At 35.1% G+C, this 20,799-nt stretch overlaps 1 protein-coding gene across 2 annotated transcripts in view; it reads left to right on the top strand.

Annotated features, from left to right (window-relative positions):
* GPC6 (glypican 6) overlaps positions 1 to 20,799 on the top strand; it is a 1,218,346-nt gene that overhangs the window by 591,331 nt on the left and 606,216 nt on the right. For both annotated transcript variants that reach the window (XM_056109790.1, XM_056109789.1), the window contains exon 3: positions 15,680 to 16,071. In XM_056109790.1, coding sequence (XP_055965765.1) covers positions 15,680 to 16,071 — 392 coding nt within the window. The remainder of the gene's footprint in view (positions 1 to 15,679; positions 16,072 to 20,799) is intronic.

Here is a 20,799-nt window from a genome sequence, read left to right as displayed (position 1 = left end):
TTTAATAAGAATTTGTTTGAAATGTTTTTCAGCTGCATTACTGAAATGAAAGTGCAAAAAAGGCCTCAATGAATATCATATTTTAAATATGCAATTGATTGTAATTGTTTCATTTCAGAAGCTTTATTTAATTAGCAAAATGTAGTAAGGATAAAAATATCTCTGGGAAAATGGTTTTGCTGTAATATTTAAATAAACAAAGTCTTAGTAAATGAAAAGCTTTTAATGAAATGACATAAGTTTTTAGGACTTTTTTGAGATTTAAATATATTATATGTAGATTACTTTTCACTTTATAAAATTTTATCTGTAAAACTTTAGAAATGTCTAAAACTTTCATACTGCATACCAAAATGATAATTATTAAGTCAAAACTCACTATTAAAGAAGTAATATACATATGTAAAATATTCTATGCTGTAGCATACTACTAACAATTCTTAAAATTTAACATTTTACTCCAATAATGGCTTAATTCATCTACAGTTTAGTTATGCACGAATCTTAGCATGAAATTTCTTTTGCTTTGTCTTTCTCATTTTCAGATTAGGGTTAGTGCAAACTTGTATGTGCAGAGGTAATTTTATGAGAGGTATATAAGCCTTTTAAAAGAATTATTCATTGTTCTTATAAGAGTGGATTTATTCCAAGTTTTATTCTTTGTACTTATGAAACATTTATTTCTGATTAATTTTATTAATCTTCCTTGATTTTTTTCTAAGAAAATTATGGGAAACCTACATAGTATTAGATAAATTACTATATGTTTGAATTCAAATTTAACTTCTGTTTTGGCATTTATTTGAAAATGGAGCTCGCTAAGTAGTTTGTTACTCATTAGAGATCACAGCAGTGGTGGTTACACTAAGGCATCAGCAATGCAACAGAATCAAACTTTATTTACTTTTCAGTCCGTACGGTCTAATTCAGGCAAATTTTGCATTCTGGGCCATTAGATTTTTGTCTCATGTACTAAAATTGTCTTAGTTGAAACTTCTCCCATATCTCCTTTGGAACTGACTTTAAGCCCACATAATGTGACATCTTTGGCACGTTGAACCAGAACCTGACTTGGAAAGACACAAAAACTACTTTGGCAAATGATCTGCCAACTGACCCATGAAGTAAAGTGAGATTGGGTTGCCCTTTGATATAAACCTATTTGAATTTTATTATCTCCAGTGCACCTTGTGTCTCTAATCTTGTGAAAGGTTGGTATTCTATCCATCAGAGCGAGATTAGAGAGCTAGTTGATGTCTGCTCTTCAAGATAACTGAGTGCAGCAATTGGAGCTGAAGGAGATTCATTACCATCGGCAGTTCAGAAAGAGGGTCTGGCGGGGAGGGGTTGCATCTGGAAGAAGCCACAAGTCTAATATAGGTGACAGTCTCAGGTCACAGTATTTCAAACAAGACCAAACCCCCAAATAGAAGCTGATTGTGAAAGGGAAGCATTCAGGCTCCCTTAAATAAGCCCTTCAAAGCAAACCTATTTTTTTTTGTTATCCTTTGTAGAAATGACCAGTGTCCTGTAGCTGTATTTAAAGATATATAGAGTGGGAGATAGATAGATAGATAGATAGATAGATAGATAGATAGATAGATAGATAAAGATAGATGATAGATAGATAGATAGATAGATAGATAGATAGATAGATTAATAGATAGATAGACAGACAGACAAATAGATCTCTTCTTGGAAAACATTTCCAGTTTTTTGGCAAGTGCTATACACTCATCTAAGAATTAAAATCAGAAAGATATAACACCAGGCTATAGCATATGACTAGTAAAAATGATAGGTAACATCAAATACCTAATGAAACTCATATCAGTAGAACAAATAAATATTTTAAATTACTAACTGATCTTTGAAAAATGTTTATATATGCTATATATGATCCAGAAGTTGAAGTACAAATAATTTGAAAGTTGTAAATAAACTTAATATATACCATTATATTGAAATAAGCATGTTCTTTATCTGGGATCTAATCTCATTTTAATATTATGGACAGTAAGATGCATATGTTCAATACTGCAGAGTTTCATAAAAGAAGTTATCATGCCATAACTGCTGCTTTATGGCATGTTTAAAGACGATTGTTTGTTTATTGCATTCAACATAAAGGTTATTAGTAAAATATCTATCACATACATAAGTTTCAAATGAATCTAGCATTTTTCTTTGAGATGAGTTTGGTAAATGACTTAAAAAATACATTTAATTAATATTAAAAGCAAATCATTTTTAAAAAACAAATAATTTGCATACTGTAGGACTTATTATATACCTGTGACAGGCTGTTGTTTATTCATTAAACATGCATGAATAGCTTAGAATTAAATATCCATAATGCCAATGGGATTGGCATTCATTTCCCTTTGATAGACATAAGACAATAAATTAATCCTAAGGCAATTTGGACAGAGTGTGCCAAACTTAAAAACATGGTATGTGACAGAAAGTTGAAAATGACCTTGACTTTCTTGTTGTCAAACATTTATTATAGAAATATTTTTTAGAATCACATGATTTATTTACCTCTTCTAATATCTCCCCTGCTGAAAACTCTGTTAGAGAAAAAGAGATAAATTGGTAATCTTTGAAATCTGAAGTTGACCTTTTTTTGTTTATTTGGGCTGATGTGATGAGAAATAGTATTGACTACTGATGATATCAATTTGAAAAATCTTATCTATGAACATATAAGAATTGCATTTTAAAAGGATTCATGTAAAGACCAAATATGCATATGTTATTATTATCACTGAATAATTTACCAATATCTTTGGGAACATTATTTTACAGTTATCACCCTGTAGTTTGGACCTTAAAGACTGCTTCTTATTTTTAAGTTAAGTCCTCTTTACCAATCAAATAATCCACTAGATTTAGAGTCAATAGACTCAAATTCTTATTCCTATTACTTTGTTAACATAGCCTGTGATTTTGAGTAATTTCTCATTTATTTTCTTCCCTCTCTGCATTTTTTTGTATTAATTCATAATTGAATTAATAGATATCATAATTAATAATATCATAATTCATAATTGACCTCCTATACTGTCTCTCTGCTTCTAAACATTTTTCTTTATTTTTTTGCAATAGTAAATTCTACTGCAACATACATATTCTGTATGCTTTTCATTTTAATGTTTTCTGTCATCGTGTCTGATAGTGACGGTAGATTTTCAGAGAATTAATTGAATTAATACAAAGCTGGAGCAATAGCATAGCAGTAGGGCATTTACCTTGCACACGCCTGGCCCAGCGGCCGAGCCAGGTTCGATTCTTCCACCCCCCTCAGAGAACCTGGCAAGTTACCGAGAGTATCTCGCCCGCACAGCAAAGCCTGGCAAGCTATCTGTGACATGTCCGATATGCCAAACACAGTAACAACAAGTCTCACAATGGAGACCTTACTGGGCCAGCTCGAGCAAATCGATGAACAACGGGAGGGCAGTGCTACAGTGCTTAATTCATAGATATCCCCTTGTATATTCATTAGGGAAAATAGTTTTTTTTGATATTTTGAAATGAGCATTTCACACTAGCATTTCAGCAGCATTCTTTTTTGCTCAAAATGTCTTTTTGTTAAGATAATATTCATTACCTTTTCCAATTGTGAAAGTAACATAATGACTATAAAACTTTGGAAAATTATAATCATTAGTAAGCCATAATTCTACTTGTTGTATATAGTATTTATGTAATTTTATTAATATATTTATTTAGATGCAATTTTTTTTCTTTTGGTCCGGGGCCTATCCTTGGCAGTACTCAAGAGCTACTCTTGGCTCTGTGCTCAGGACTAATCCTTTGTGTACTTAGGAGTACTGTATGTGATTCCCAGAATTGTACTATGACTAGATGTATACTAGGAAAACATCTGACCTCCTATACTGTCTCTCTGCTTCTAAACATTTTTCTTTATTTTTTTGCAATAGTAAATTGTACTGCAACATACATATTCTGTATGCTTTTCATTTTAATGTTTTCTGTCATCATGTCTGATAGTGACGGTAGATTTTCAGAGAATCTACTGAAGTTTTTACTTCAAGATCCTCCACACTGAAAGTCTTTTGCATAATTTTTCCAAGGTTTTCAATAACACCACTGCTTACAAAATGAGTAGGCTCTCAATCTGAATTTATACTTTCTGGCTATGGAATTCAGCTTCCATTATCCATTAATTATGTACCTTAGACATTGCTTCATATGTTTTTGTCTTTGCATCCCCAAATGTAAAATTTAGATGATAATAATAATTGCCTGTTAGGACTGTTGACTGGTTTAAATTAGAGTATGTGGAATGCTTGGAAAAATAGCTTAATTGTGGTTTTTAATATTATGTTCCAGTATTCTTGAAAAATAATTCTAAAGACAATAATATCTTACATTGTGGCTATGTACTTTCTTTGGGGTTATTAAAGTGGTTTCTCTTTTTTGGTAGTGGAAATAATGAGGAATATCTTTAGTTAAAAATGTTTGGTCTTATCAGCACCAGTAAATGGTTTTCTTTTAATAGTGTTCTTCTGCTTATTAAAAAAGTGTCTTTGGGGTCACTTCTAGCAATCCTAAGGGCTTAGTGTTAGCTCTGTGCTCAAGAATCACTCCTGGCAGTGCAGAGGTGTTGGAGGCAACCATATGTGGTATCCAGCATTGAACCAGTGCCAGCCACGTGCAAGGCAAGCACCTTAACCTCTGTACTTCAGCAAAAGTATTGTTTTCTTCTCTAAACATACTGCACTTTATATTTCAAAAAAATAAAAGACTCCATTAGTATCAATCAAGAAAGTAAACTTATTTTTCAAAGTGTAGATGGTTAAAAGAACCAGTAACTCGAAAGGGAAGGTGTAGTCTAACAAATTATATAAATACTATAGATACATTATTATTCCGTTCATTTAAAAGCACATTGTATGGCATCTGCTTTTCTTTAGCCTTCTATTGAGCAGGTACCCATTTAGAAGAGGAGATGGGGCTCTCCCAAGTTGTACCCCTAAGACACGGGCCTTCCTCCAAGGTATTCTGAGCCAACGGGGTCAGGAGTGGAGGGTGAAGGCTCGAGAATGCACGATTGCTGGGTCTCTGCGTTGTTGGAGATTATTTGACACCCCTGGAAGTGCTTGGGCTCCCCCAGGGATGTGCTTCTTGAAGTTTAGGAGGCATCTGTTGACAGGAATCAAACAGGAATTAGCAAGGTACCCATGTCCTGTCTCTGAAACTCCAAGGTACCCCAAGGTCCCCAACCCCAACTATTCAAGAACTTTTGTATGTTTTCAATGTTGCAGATTTTTAATGAACCAGAAATTAGATAAAAGCAATTTCAAATAGGGCACTTTTATAGAAAATGTTAATGGTTTATTATGCTTTCACAAATTAGCGTTTCTCAGTCCATACAAGTGTATCCTTCTGTTGTTTGTGTTCTGTGCCTGTGACCCATAGTTAGGTTATGGTCAGTGTTCACTGTCCCTCAGGCATGAGTGATCTGGGACCTTATTCAACCCTCTTCCTTCATTTTTTAATCATGTACATTTTCTTTCTCTGTCACTAACCATCCTGAGACAAGCCCGTAGACAAGGGGAACTTGTCATCGTCCTGGACTTGACAAACTCATAGAGGGTGGGTAGGAAGAGTAAAAGGTAGGGACAGTGGGCAAGAGAAGGAGAACTAAGGAAAAGAAACTAGAAAAGTCTTTTTCCCAGGCCAAAGCTAGTGCTCCTCGCCTGCTTCTGACATCTCTCTGACCAATGCAACTCTCGCTCAAATCCAGAACATAGTTATCTTCTTAGAGAAAGGAAAGGGAAAGGAAATGAAAGGATAAGAAAAAGATTTGTATGCTAAACACTATGATTTCTTCCTCCATCATCTTCATGTCATTTGCATCAGTCCTCTTTCCTCTGCCCATATAACTACTCTTAGCTGTCAGGAAAAATCAAAGGACCAGAAAACTAACAAAAGTTTTAATGACTCTTTCTGGCTCTATATTGGAATCATCCCATGGAAGATTGAGAAGATCTTGATAGTTTATTATATATTCTAATTCAATTTAATTAATCTTGGATGTAGAAATGCATAAAGAATTCTGTTTTATTTTATTTTGGGGGCCACACCAGATGGTACTCAAGGGTTAACTCTGAACTCAAAACTTCCTCCTGATAGAAGAGACTGGTATAACAATAATTGTTAGAAATAATCACTGTGGACAGGAACTGAATTTTGGAAGTAGGTAAAGGGATATACTTGATAACCTTTCAGTCTCTGTATTGAAAACCATAATGCCCAAAAGGAGAGAGAGAGGGAGAGGGAGAGAGAGAGCGAGAGAGAGAGGGAGAGAGAGAGGGAGAGAGAGAGAGAGAGAGAGAGAGAGAGAGAGAGAGAGAGAGAAGAAAAGTGGCGGGGTGGGGGGGAGTACTGAGGACATTGGTAGTCGGAAATGTATACTGGTGAAGGAACTGGTATTGAAACATTATATCAGAAACCCAATCATAGACATCTTTGTAACTATGTATCTACTGTGATTCAATTTAAAAATTTAAACAAATAAAACGAATTTTAAAAAATAAAAGGATGGTTATTGACAGTGTATGGGGTCCATATAGGGTGTCAGGGATAGAACCCATGTCAGCCATTTACTATTGCTCCCACTCCTGCATCAAGAATTTTAAACAATGATTTGGATGGGCAGTCCTCAGTAAGGCCCTAGGAAATTCTGAATCAGGGAGAAAGGAGTCAATTCTATTGGCAGTTCCTAAAGCGTCTACATAACAACCTCTTTTCCCAAGCCAGTCTTTAGACATATCCCTTACAAACTTTAGTTCCATATTCCCGAGTTTACAATTGGGGGCTTAGTGTTGGAGAAATTTTTTTAATGGGTATAATATTAGTACACATAACTCCTATCCTCAAGGTCCACTGGGACCCTTCAGGGGCTTTTTATTACAGGATTCAACACGTCTTTGGCTCACAAAGCAATGACAACTAGACAAAAAAAAAAACTTGAGTTTGTGAACAAAGTCATGTACAACCCCATTTTGTAAAGCAAATATTTCAACTTTGAAAGAAAAATAGATGGAAATAATTTTGATGGTCTTGGAGAGACAGCCCATGTTGTAGGTGATGTCAGTTCTAAATGAACAAGGGGAACTGAGTTTTGGACTGTTCTAAAGGGTATTTTCTCTGTACCATGGAACTGCAGTGTGGAATCCAAGAGCATCCCAGTCTCTAGCCTCCTATGCAGTGATTAGGATGAGCTAAAATCACACACTGCAAATTCAGAACAGTTGCTGGCCTGGGCAGCGATCTATTCAGCAAACCTCAGACTTAATTCATGTTTGCCACTACGGATAGTTTATCTATATCACCTTGTGACCTTAAACAGCCTAATCAGTCTTTCTTTCTGCAAAAGATATCTCCGGGAGAAATAACACACCAAGAAATAAAACATTCATCAAACCACGATGTAAAAGATCAATGTGTATAGATGGAGTTGAACCTTGTCAAGTGTGAATTCAAGTCCACTTTCTAAAATCTGCTTTTTGAATTACAGTCACCCTGTATTCGCCCATTGCATAGTGCTACTTTCCAGCAAACTTACCTTTTTTCAGCTGAATTCCACACCTCTTTCTGAAAAATTTCTGAGCACTTGAATCTCTTTTGCTCACTTTAATGTTATTAAATTCAAGGACATTGCTGTGAAGTATTGATTATTTTAATGAGCACTCATGATTATAAACTCATGACATTTTACTAAAAATCTATTCATGAAGAATTGTAATTGAGTTGATTAGATACATTGCAAAATATAAAGCTGTGTTGTCCAGTTGAGCTGAATAGTACATTAAAAAATGCATTTAGTCTTTGGATTTCTTGATTTCTTGGTTAAGAGTATACTCCAGATCATGTATGCTTCTACTTACTGAAAGTCTAATTTATAATTCCAACACACTGTGGGAGTAATGTAATAAGAAATATTCTTCGAATTAATATATTGAACTAATTAGATTGCATAGTATTTTTTCACACCTGATGCCTACAGAATTTGGAGGAAATAATTCTCCCAGATTGATGAGCATTGTGTTTTATTGAATTATATGAGCACACAAATACATTGTTTCATATTTTTGACATTTTATTACCCTTAATATATTAATTTTATACTATTTTTATTATGTTGAAGATAAAGTTAAAAACATACATCACAATAAATATTTTTTAAGATACAAAGTATTTTTAAGATACTCTGTATCAGAGTAAAGGTTCTTTGGTTTGATTTTCATTACTATACTTTTCATTTACCAGTTTAGTGTAGGACTTTCTCCTTATAATTCTCCTATATTATCTGGGGACTCATTCAAACACAGTCAAAAAAATTAAAATTCCTAAAATTGCCTAAATCCTCTAAATAATTTAAGTGATTAAATTGCAGGGAGGTATAAAGAGATGTTTGGGTTACAGTGTTGCCAGAAGAAATGTAAACATATAAGGTGAAAATAAAACTGGGAAAGAAATTTTTATTCTGCCACTTAGAAATAACCTACATTATATTGTCTTTCTAGCAAAAAGAGTTATACCTTTGGTGGATTTCATGAATCTTCACCATTGAATTTAGAATTGTGATGCTTAATGACAGGAATTGAGAAAGTAATTCTATAATTAGTTTTGGCATTGTATCTTAGTGTGTGCAGTCACCTATGTACATGTAGATATATAAAATATACTAATGTATACACACAAAATACAAGTATTATTGAATGATACAGATTACTCACATATATAATGAGACAAATTTACAGTCAAATATTTTCCCTAGAGTTTTTGCGCCCATCACTATTCTATTCACTGTAGCAATGTTCTTTCCATGGCTGATTTTCTGCTGAAATCCACCCATTTGAGAAAGACTAAGTAATCCCAGAGAACTGAACATAATCTCCTATCAAAGTTCCTTTATATTGACCAAGTAGTCTTAATGGAAAGTTTGTACATAAAAATTATGTTTGTAAATGATTCATTTTTGACTTTAAAATACATCTTCAAGATTATACTTTAATACCTTAACTATTTTACTGAAACCTAATTGGGAATAAATTTATAACTTTGTATATTACCATGATTCAATTAATATATATATACATATATATATAACATGTGTGTTATATATATGGAGGAGCCAGAGAGATGGTTCAGAGTATAAGGCATTTATTTCCCTTGCATTCCATACCCTGGTGTAATGCCTGGTACCACATATGGTCCCCTGAGTATCACTAAAATATGGCTTAACTTCTCCTCTCCAAATTTTAATCTGTCCTAAGAGTTCACTACATCCATTGCAATAGCAGTGTGGAAGTTTGACAGCATAAACAAAAAAGCCATCACTGACCAAAGCTATTCAGTAGAACTTTTTGTTTTTGTTGGTTTGGACCTACCTCTGGTTGGTTTGCTAGTTTGGTGGTCTAAGGAATTTTGCTTAACATCTCTGAACCTCAGTATCCACTTCTGTAAACTAGATGCACTAATATATGATTTCCATACAATGTATGTAAAGCCCATAATATTGTCATGCCCAATGTATGCCATGCCCAATTTGAAAAATCTTCTTGGATACTATTTCTCCTTATGTTTTGAATTACCACCATCCATTATTACAAGTCCATTTTCTATCATGACTGAAGTTTTGATGCCTTTACTTCCCTCATAATTTTGGCCAGAACCAAATGGAAATAATGATCTGATTCCATTGCCTTATCTATTTACTTTAAATCTATGCATGATATAGTGGGATACTTATTAAGGAAATTGGTTATAATAATTCTTCAAACAGGAAGATGTATATACTACTTTTAATTCACTTTGAAATTATATAGATTTCTTTTAGTTCTGTCAATGAATTGAATGAGTAAATTGTAATACTTATTATAATATTGTAAACTTAATCTCTACAAACATATATATATACACACACAGCAAAAGAATGTGTAAATTAAGAGATAAAGAAGTGATGAATCACAAATGAGTTTTTGCTTACAGCAACTTTGTTTCTCAATAATTACAGAATCTGGTTTTCCCTTTGTGAATAAATCATTATTTTGAAAATAACTTTATGAAATTTCTACCCCCTAATTTTTAGGAATGAATACTAGGTGTCTATTTCTTACTCTAAATACAATTTATATTTAAGGAAGATTACTAAGACCACAGTCAAATATACAGACATTCAAAGTAGTTCTTCTTTTCTTCCCCTTCTGTAAGTTTAAATGATGCTATGAAGACATAAAAGCAACATGGTCCTGTTTTCTGAAAACAACAAAATACAAAACAAAGATTCAAATCAATGAAGTTTAGCCAAAGTAGCAATTGAATGGAAGGGTTCAAGGTCATCAGTGAGATGCCTAAAGCAAGTCCTTAAACCGAAGGGCCTGCTCCACTCCACTCATCACAAACATGTTTGTCTCTATAGTAATAAAGAGATGTTTGTGGCTAGTTAGGACAAAACTTTTCTTGATGCAGATGAACTGCAAACTGCAAGCCTCTGGTCTTTCTGCCTTTCTCCTCTTCTGGTACTTCACTTTGGCCTGGACTTGAGTGCACCTTATATTTTGATCTATTCTCTTTGAGGCTTTCTTTGAAGCCTTTTTGGATATCCTCAGGGCACCTCCTGGCTCTGAGGAGTTGATATTTGCCCCTTAAGAGGCCTCTCCAAGCAGCAGGAGGGGTTTTTTCTCTTTGGCTTCTGGAAAGATGATGGTTTTTATCTACAAGATTGTTCTCCCACTTGAGACAGTTTGCCCCGCAGCAAACAGATGTTGCATCCAGATCTCCCCTCTAGATGAATAAAATCCTCCCAGAGGCTAACACTGACTGCAAAGATTCTTTTGTGCACCTATGAAGCAGAACCAAGCCCTCAGCAACCATCTTTGATGTATATTTTGTGATTGGGGAAGAAAAGAAATTCAAAAGCTTTTTTATTTCTTCTTTAAAAACTCCACCTTGCAGATGAGAAGTTGGGTTGACAAAGCTTTATCATGCATGAGCTTTGCTCTGTTTGATTTAACAACAAGTTGGATGGAGATTATTTTTCCTTATATTGCAATTCAATTTGGTTTCTGTCCTATTGTTTGGGAATAATACTTCATCAGCAAAATGGTCTCCAAATGACTGTCTCTAAGAACTTCATCTTTGCTTCACTTAGAATTTTTATTCAGGCATAGGTACTTTGTTCAAAGTCAACCTTCAAAGGCAGAAGTATGTGGGCATGCTAAAAATGAAATAAAATATACCTACAATTTGGATGACAGTAGTTTTGACTCAGTACCTTAACACCCATCTTTCTTAAGATCTAAGAACAACATGCACTTAGGTAGCGAGGTTTGTCATAATTGCCTACCACATTAGCACCTTTCAGCACCAAATATTAACTTTGACTATGAGAAAACTAAACCATATAATGATTTTGAGCAAGGAATAATAACTTGACTCCTGAGGATCAGTGAAGCTATTAGCTAACTTTGAGAGAGTGACACAGCCATAGATGTAAATTTATGCTTGAAATCTAGTGAAGTATTTTAGTCGTTTTCACTGATCTATGATTAACTTGGTTTCTATATTCGATTAGAAACGTGGGTTTAGGAATCTGGGGACAAACTATAGGACACAGTGAATGGGAATCTGGTTTTAACCCTTTAGTTCAAAGTGTAGTCTGTGGGGCCCCCATGGGTGACTTATGTGCGGTGGAGAGAAGAGAGATGGCCCCTTTCACCTCTGTCATCTGGGGACCAGCTGGGAAGGCTGAGACTGATAAAGGAAAGCAAGTACTAGGCCTTACCCAGGTCTTAGAGGTCTTTTTCCCTCTCGTAGAAAATAATTTCAGGAGAGCAGTGAGGTAAAAACAGATTTTATTTGAAGGTTTTTGAGGAAGTGTAAGAGGGAAAGAAAGAAAGAAAGAGCAACACACTCGAGAAGAGAACATGGTCATCACTAAGAATGGGGTGAGTCCCGGTACCCATCTTAAGATGGGAAATTAGGTGACACATGTGCTCAGGCATCACATATGTTTAGCCACATGGACACAAGCAGCACCTGGACACGGGAAGCATGTGTGCACACTTCCTTGGTTCAAGTTGGCTTTTATAAGATTTTCCCAAGCTGCCCCACATGGGGCTTGTGTCTAGGTAAGAGTCCATTGCTAGGGTGGCTGCCAAGTGGGAGCAATTGTTGGTCCTCTTTGAAATTCCTTTCCTGGTGTCTGTTCCACTTGTGTTTCTCTTGGAAGGGGGTTTAGTCTTCTCTGGGTCTCTGTTGTCACCAGGTGAAGTCTTATCCATTTGTATGTCTGCAACATGGGCTCTGTGTAGCCGTGGGCCTATTGGTTTTATTACTTCTTAGGAATTCAAAAGTGAACAGTGATTCAGACATTTATGTTGGGAGAGTATACCTCTCAGACATACTGAATTCAGATAAGGAAAATTAGATATTTATTTTGAGAGAAAATATTTAAACCCCAAGTCTCTGAGAATAATGAGGACAGAGACTTTTGTCCTTATTATTATTTTTTTTAGCTTTTTATGCAACCCAGATCACACTATTGATTACTATCCATTGCTGAAGGCAGCCCTCTCTATTCAATAAATTAAGCTTTAATTCTTGAGTCCAACAGAATAATTGAACTTAGAAAGAAGATAAATGAATAGGCTGACCTGAGCTCATGATTAGAATCTACTTTCTATTCTCATTATATTATTATTTTTCAATCTGATGATTTTCTACTCATTTATATTTTCTTTTGCAATATATAATACTTTCATCCAGATTTCACATCAACAAGTCTAGACTATTTGCATTTTTCCTAATTTCAAACTCTGGTATTTTTATGATTTAGCATAGTTCCAATTTTAGACCAAAATAAGCAAATAATATTTCTGAAAGACATCTTGAAGTTTCCCCATTTCATAAGATTATGAAATTTACATATTGCAAACTTATTCTGATTAGCTTATGCTTTTCAATATTTGAAAATCTCCCCCTATCTGTCTTAAGAATAATTTTTCAGAATAGTTAAAGATTAGAAAGGCAAATTATAATATTTGGTGCTTTTTGTGGGTGGTTTTTTTTTTTTTTTGGTTTCTTGTAAGGGGGCATTAAGGATGCACACTCAGAGGTGCTCAAGGTAACTACTGACTCTTCACTCAAGAATCACTCCTGGAGGAGGTCAGGGAACCAACCATATGGAATACTGGTGACTGAACCTGAATCTGCTGAGTGCAAGTCAAGCGCCTAACTCACTGTACTATTTCTCCAGCCCCAATAGATGGTGTCTTGAACAACATCATGTAGGATTTATCAACACAAATTAGTTAACTTCTCCATTTGAACTACCTTTAGAGCAACAGAATTTCTAAATTTAATTTTTAAATGTGTGTCTTTTTATAGAAAGAAATTAAAGCAAGAGATAGTCATTAGGAGACCCATTTTGCTGAGAAAGTATTATGCCCCAACCATAGGACAGAAACCAGACTAAATTGCAATATAAAGAAAAGGTATCTTTGTCCAAGTTGTTCTTTTTAAATTTTGTTGTTTTTGTTTTATTTCCAAACACATCCAAAATAATGATATATAACTATTGCATGCTAATATTTATAACTAGTTAATTATTTTTTTAAATTTTATTGAATCACTGTGAGATAGTTACAAACTTTCATGTTTGGGTTACAATCACACAATGATCAAACACCTATCCCTCCACCAGTGCACATTCCCTACCAACAATATCCCCAGTATATCTCCCATTTCCCACCCTCCCCCTGCATCCATGGCAGGCTTGATTCCCCATAATCTCTCTCTACTAACTAGTTAATTCTTAAGGCAATTGTAAGTTGGTACATTACTTAAAATTATAAACTAGCAAATCAAGTGTTTCTTTAAGCTGATTTTGATAAAAGGAGAAATGATGAATTATTGAATTATTTAAATGGGCCATTTTTTAGTTGTCTTTGTTTCAGGAGAGAAAAAACTCCTATTTTTATGGGTTCTAGGAAAGAGAAGTAAGTGTGTGTATGTGTGTGTGCGTGTGTGTGTGTGTGTGTGTGTGTGTGTGTACATTCTTTGCCTTGGGATATCTAAGTATTACTTTTTCCCTGCAATAACCGATAGCTTCATGGAATAAATGGGAACTTTTATAGGTAAAACAGAATCACTTTGTGGTTGGGAACTTCCATTATGAACTTAAAAGTATTATCTTTTCTTCTTTTTCTTGTTTCCAGTGACATTGCCAAAGTGCAATAAAATTTGAACATATTTCATGCAAGGTAATTTGGGCAAATAGAGAGGTATCCCACTAAGCTAAAGTATCTCAAAGAAAACTAATATGTAGGGTTATAAGATGAACAATGCACATTGTTACTATTTTCTGTCTTTCTTGCATCTTGTATTTTCAGGTACCTTTAAGCTTTGTTGTAAGAAGGGTTCAAGTCTTACTATATGAACCCTGTCATTCTTAAGACCCCTTAACTAAACAGTGTTAATATTTTAGTTATTCTATTAAATAAAAGACTATATTCATGATGATAATCCAAGGAACTTCCTAACTTTCTGATGCATTATGGCAGACAAAATTGCGTTTACTGTAGCATTAGTATTTAGTGAATTAAATTGCACCATGAATCTCTGAACACTGAAAATTGAGCCCGGCAAGCTACCGAGAGTATTCGATATGCCAGACACAGTAACAACAAAGTCTCCAATAGAGACGTTACTGGGCCCGCTCGAGCAAATCGACAATCAATAGGAGGGCCTTTACCTTTACCTTTTACCTATACAAATAGTTCAAAATATTGCATTAATTTGTATATCACATTTATGAACAATCCAAATAAAAATAGTTCAATTCAATTTAGTGTTAAAACATTTGTAACTAAGCTGAAGCAAATATTTATATCAATATGCTTGTTATTATGCAAAGGACAATATTTTGAAACATGTTTTTGAGTTTATGTAAAACCATTAGGTTTCTAAAAATTAAAAAATCAAAGAAAAATTAAACCTTGTTGGAAGAATATTAGATGGTAAACTTCTAATATTAATGATGGGAATCATGTCATCTATTTTCTTTAACTGAGATTAGAGATCTAAATCAGAGATCATCTACAATAGTGTTTTAATTGGTTTGATTGTAGCTTATAGGTGTAACACATTTTTCTATGGCAACTAAGTGGGCCAATGAGATAACTCAAGTCATAGAACTTCATGTCTACCATGTTGGAGTCCTGAGTTTAATCCCCAGAACCATATGGCCCCTGAGCACTGTTGGGGTGAGCTTTCAAGGAAAAAATGGGGAAAGGAAGAATAGTAAGAAAGAAGAGACTAAGTAAGGGATAGAAGGAAGGAAGGAAGAAAAAATATGGAAGGAAGTTATCACTAACATTTTCTTTTTATTAGCTGGAGAGATGAGAAAGTAGTTAAGGTATTTCTGCTTTGCATGAATCCGACCTCGGTTTGATCCCTGATACCACCACGTATATATGGTCACAGAGTCGGAGGAAGCCCTGAGCACCTCTAGGTATGGCTTCCAAATGAAAATCAAAACAAAACAAAAATCAATCATTTTCTGTTTAAGGTAAAGATGTACTTTGGGCTTTCTAAATTATACTAATTGATGTTTGCTTTCTTATTTTATTTGCAGAATTTTTCCGAGAGCTCCTGGGGAATGCAGAAAAGTCACTGAATGATATGTTTGTACGGACTTATGGCATGCTCTACATGCAGAATTCAGAAGTATTTCAGGACCTGTTTACAGAGCTGAAGAAGTACTACATGGGGGGCAATGTGAATCTGGAAGAGATGCTCAATGACTTTTGGGCTCGGCTCCTGGAACGGATGTTCCAACTCATAAACCCACAGTATCACTTCAGTGAGGACTATCTGGAATGCGTCAGCAAATACACAGACCAGCTGAAACCTTTTGGAGATGTGCCCCGGAAGCTGAAAATCCAGGTCACCCGCGCCTTCATTGCTGCCCGGACATTCGTCCAAGGGCTGACTGTGGGCAGAGAAGTAGCAAACCGAGTTTCCAAGGTAACTGAAAATCCACTGTCTTTTTCAGTGATTTAAAACTTCCTTCCTGTTCTTTCAGACACATGGCAACCAAATAATTAAGGGTGACAGTTCTCAAGGAGTATAGACCTCATTCGCAGAGAAATTAGCTCAAAGTAAAAAATTTAGTTGTGGACTTTTTTCTCCCGTTTCATGTGAGAGAAAATAGGATTCCCAACATTTGTGTGTATCGTTTGGAACATGCAGACAATATTTATCAGTAGCGTAGCAGAAAATCTTTTACCATGAATCATGGTGAAACAGGTGTCTGGTCACGTGACCACTTGGAATTTCTTTTTATTTTATTGAATCACAATGAGATACAGTTACAAAGCTTTCATGTTTGAGTTTCAATAATACAATGAGATCAAACACCCATCCCTCCACCAGTGCACACTCTCCACCACCAATGTCCCCAGTATACCTCCTTTGCAACCCTCCTCCTGCCTCCATGGCAGAGAATTTCCCCCATACTCTTCTCTCTACTTTGGGCCATTATGGTTTGCAATACAGATACTGTAAGGCTATCATATTTGGTCATTTATCTCCTTTCAGCACACATCTCCCATCCTGAACAATTCCTCCAACCATCGTTGACTTAGTGATCCTTTCTCACCTCCAGCTACCTTCTCCCCCAGCTCATGAGACTGTGGCACTTTGCATTTCTGATTAGTTTTCAGGATAATAAGTACTCCAGAAACAGCACATTTAGGGGTTACAAAGGCTCTGGGACTATCACAAGGTGGCAGTCTTCCTGGGGCTTTCAAATGGAGATGGTGTTCAGAGTCTTAGCACCTGGCATTTCTTCTTTATCACATTAGGCAAAGAGGTCAAATCCATGAACACTGTAGGAAGAGACTTTTGCCAGTTCTTGTAGGACTGGATTAGGAAGGAGTAAACACAGAGTAGAGATTCTGCAATAAAAGTCCTCCGCTACCCATTGTCATTCTCACTCCATGCCATGTATTATGTTGGCTTTATAAGAAAGAGAAATTGCTGAGACATACTAGTGCTTCCTTTAAAGGGTAGCTTTAAACTTTTATTCATTTGTATTTGCAATGCCAGGATCAAACCCAAGGGCCTCACATTTGCAAAGCAAGTGCTCTGCCACTGGGCTTCTCTCTTTGGACTTTGTATACGGGGTTCTTTCTCTGCTGCTATCTTCAAACAGGGACTGTTTCCTTTGTAGAGGAAGTCTTATTTTCTTGACATTTAACTGCTCTTATAAGATGCTCTTATAAGGTCAGTCTAGCAAATAAACTGAAAAATGATTAAGAGATAAAATAGAAACAATGCATAACAGGGATCTGGTACTAAATTACCCAAAGAAGGTCATATTTGTAAAATGACTAGTAGCAGACACTATTTTCTTTGTGCAGCCTGTGCCAAAGAAACACATGTTATTTTTTTAAACAGTTTTGGTACTATTCTGCTGTGAATTTTTTTCTTATATTTTAAAAAACTTTGATCTCAATATTGTAAGTTGGCAACAAGAATGCTTGTGTCTTTAACATGCTTCTCTATTTGAATAATGCATGACAATCCATTTAAAAATTATTAACACCTAAAAAGTTTGAGTATGGAATTGTTGCTTGGAAGAAGTTTCAATAATAATAATCATAAGTGATTTAATAATATAAATTTAATAATATGACGTGTATATAATTGATATTTTAGAAAACAGATTTTATTTTAATAAATATGAATGTGAATATGAGTGCACATTATATGCCAGTAAATAGATGAACTTTTGTTCAAAGCAAAACATTTCATCTTAAATTCAAGCCTTTGCTTTTCTTCAAAAATGAAGCATACAGCCACCTTTTAAGAAATGTAAGGTAAGAAATTCAAAGTCTGGCTGAACATATGCACCATTTCTGATTACTGACGTGGACTCTTTCTGGTAGTGTATAAAATTTGTATGTATATACCTGAGACATCCCAGTGATGTAAGTGAATATTTTCTTAACACAGTGGCCTGTAAGTTGCTGGGAAGTTCTTGCTTACTCTTCACAAATGGTGGGTAACATAAACAACTGTCTGGAAAGAAATAGCCTGCCTCCCCTTACCTGTTCCTGAACTGCCCCAGCCTGAGACTTCATCTATCAAACTTTGATGAGCTTCTCTTGGTGGTGAAAGTTGACATAGCTCAGTGGTTACCAGTAGACTATAGACTTTCATATCCTATTATGTCCCGGGGCCCATCTCCCCCGCCCCGGGACATAATAAGAGTATGTAGCATTACACCACACATTCTTTCCTTCCATGGTCCTTTCATGATCATTCACTTGTGAAACAGCTGCTGTAGGTTTGCAGTGTAGTTTATAAGCATATCACCATGAATGCCATTATCTCTCCAGGCAGGTATTGGTTTATCTGATCTGAGTTTCATAGCCCTAATGATCTCAAGTAGTAAGTTTCATGCTGAAATTCCTTTTAGCAGGTAAATATATAATCAAATAAAGAGATATGGGTGTATAGCCTTGGATTTTTTTTAAAAAATAGCAGTTTTTCCTCAAATAATTTATGACTCAGGAATTAAAGTATTTTACCAGTGAGTTTTTACACCTGATTACTGGATGGTCTGTATCATACTAACCCAGTAGCTCTAGGAAAGACATACCTCTCAAGTAGTGAATTAATTTGAATTAATGTGAATTTAATAATATGAAGTGAATATAACTGATATTTTTTAAAGTTTTTTATTTAATTTAAAATCAAAGCTCTACTAAGACTTTCTGAGTGTTGATGATTTTTAATACATAAACTAATTCTTTTTTGATATGAATAGGCAAGCTCCCCATGGCATATTCGATATGCCAAATACAGTAACGATAATAGGTCTTATTCCCCTGACCCTGAAAGAGCCTTCAATTGTTGGGAAAAGACAAGTAAGAAGAGGCTCCTAAAATCTCAGGGCTGGGAGGAATAGAGATGTTACTGGTCCCGCTCGAGTAATTCGACGATCAGTGGAATGACAGTGATACAGTGATACAGTGATGAATAAAATACTGTAGAAACAGTACATTAGTGAGAGAAGCAAAAATAACCTTTGAGGTTTTATCCTTTTAAAAACCTGTTTCTCTGCGATACTATTAACTGAGTGATTTAGAATTGATGAAGTGATTGTAGAAGATATAAAAGGAATACAAAAAGAAATTCCCAAAAGGAGTTCAACAATGGAGTTGAACTTCTGTATCATGGAGATAAACTTCTGCATCACTACTTGAGGGGTATGTCTTTCCTTCCATTTCTCCCTTCTCCTGGAATCACTACTTAAATCTTGGAAGGCTGCTAATTAATTGTTTTGACTGAAAATTTTGTCTCTGGCAAAACACAGCAGTTTGACACAAATGTTTTGACATATTAGAGGGAATTTTCCTACCAGAAAAATAGTGGGCTAATTTGTAAGCATCAACAAAATTATTTTTAAATTTTATTCTTACCACCTTACAGATACAAACATTGCCTTTTTCTACTCTTTGTATGATACAAAGTAAACTTTAAGTAACCGTTTCTTGAGGTATGACTTGGGTTGTTTAAAGTGTCTGTAGTCAATGCACCAGGATTTGCCATCCCTCTGAATTTTGACTGTTTATCAGTGTTGACAAGTCTCAGTGTTAACAAGCTTTGGAGAGTCAACATCTTTATTTTGCCAATAGATGTGTAAACCAATGTGTCTTGTTTGGGTGACAGTTTGAAAATACCTGTATTATTCAAGATTCACATCTCTTAGAATGAATAGAATTCCACCCCTAGAGAAAATGTTTCATGCGTGTACAAGAAGATATGTAGAATTATGTTTCTAGCAACGTTGTTTATAGGAACATAAAGGTGAGAAATATCACAAATATCCCATCTGCGTCAATGGTGAGCGCATCACACCAGGAAATCCTCTAACGCAAATAAATAGTGAGTTAGAGCCTTACTTTCGGATTAATCATGGAAGACTCATTCTGAGAGGAAAACATACAAAGAACCTCAAAGAATACGTGTGAGTTATGTCAGGTTTAAAAAATGCAAAATGAACAAATGCATTATTTAAGTATCAAATATATGTGATAGACTTGCAGAAAAAATCTTACAAGTTATAAAAACAGACATCAGATAGTAGTTACCCCTGGGATTAGGATGGAATTGTTATCAGGAAGTATTGTTGAGATTTCCAAAGTTCTCCACCGCATACTGTTTCTTAAACTGTGCGCTATATATGCGTGTGTGCTTAAGATTTTATTTTAAATGAAAGAGATTAAAGGAGGAAAGATTCGCCATGCTTCCTCTGTGAATCTTTTCATCTTTGCAGATATGATCAAGTTCCTAGCTCCCCTCTGTTGTTTATTAGACTCACCACTGAGTCTAATAACTATTTTCTTCCCATGTTCTCTATCTGCTGAGCAGTATCAGGTAGGCATAGAGCAAGCTCTAAGAGCAGCTTACCAGCAACAAACTGTTGCTACAAACAACAGTTGGATGACTTAGTAGTCTTGGAGGAAAAAAGATACAGACTCTTTTATTTTGGTTTGTTTATGTATGTATGTATGTATGTATGTATGTATGTATGTATGTATGTACCACCCTTCTGCTCTATCTACTCTCTGGTGGGTGGAGACGTGATTGCTACAGTCTGTCCGACAGCTTGTCAGAGTCCAGCAGCACACAGGAAGAACACTGCAGGACAAGATGCTAGCAGGGTGCCCCCTGAGACCACCG

The sequence above is a fragment of the Sorex fumeus genome, unplaced genomic scaffold, assembly GCF_029834395.1.
Source record: "Sorex fumeus unplaced genomic scaffold, SorFum_2.1 ptg000008l, whole genome shotgun sequence".
Classification (NCBI taxonomy): Eukaryota; Metazoa; Chordata; class Mammalia; order Eulipotyphla; family Soricidae; genus Sorex; species Sorex fumeus.
This window is presented reverse-complemented; position numbering and strand designations above follow the sequence as displayed.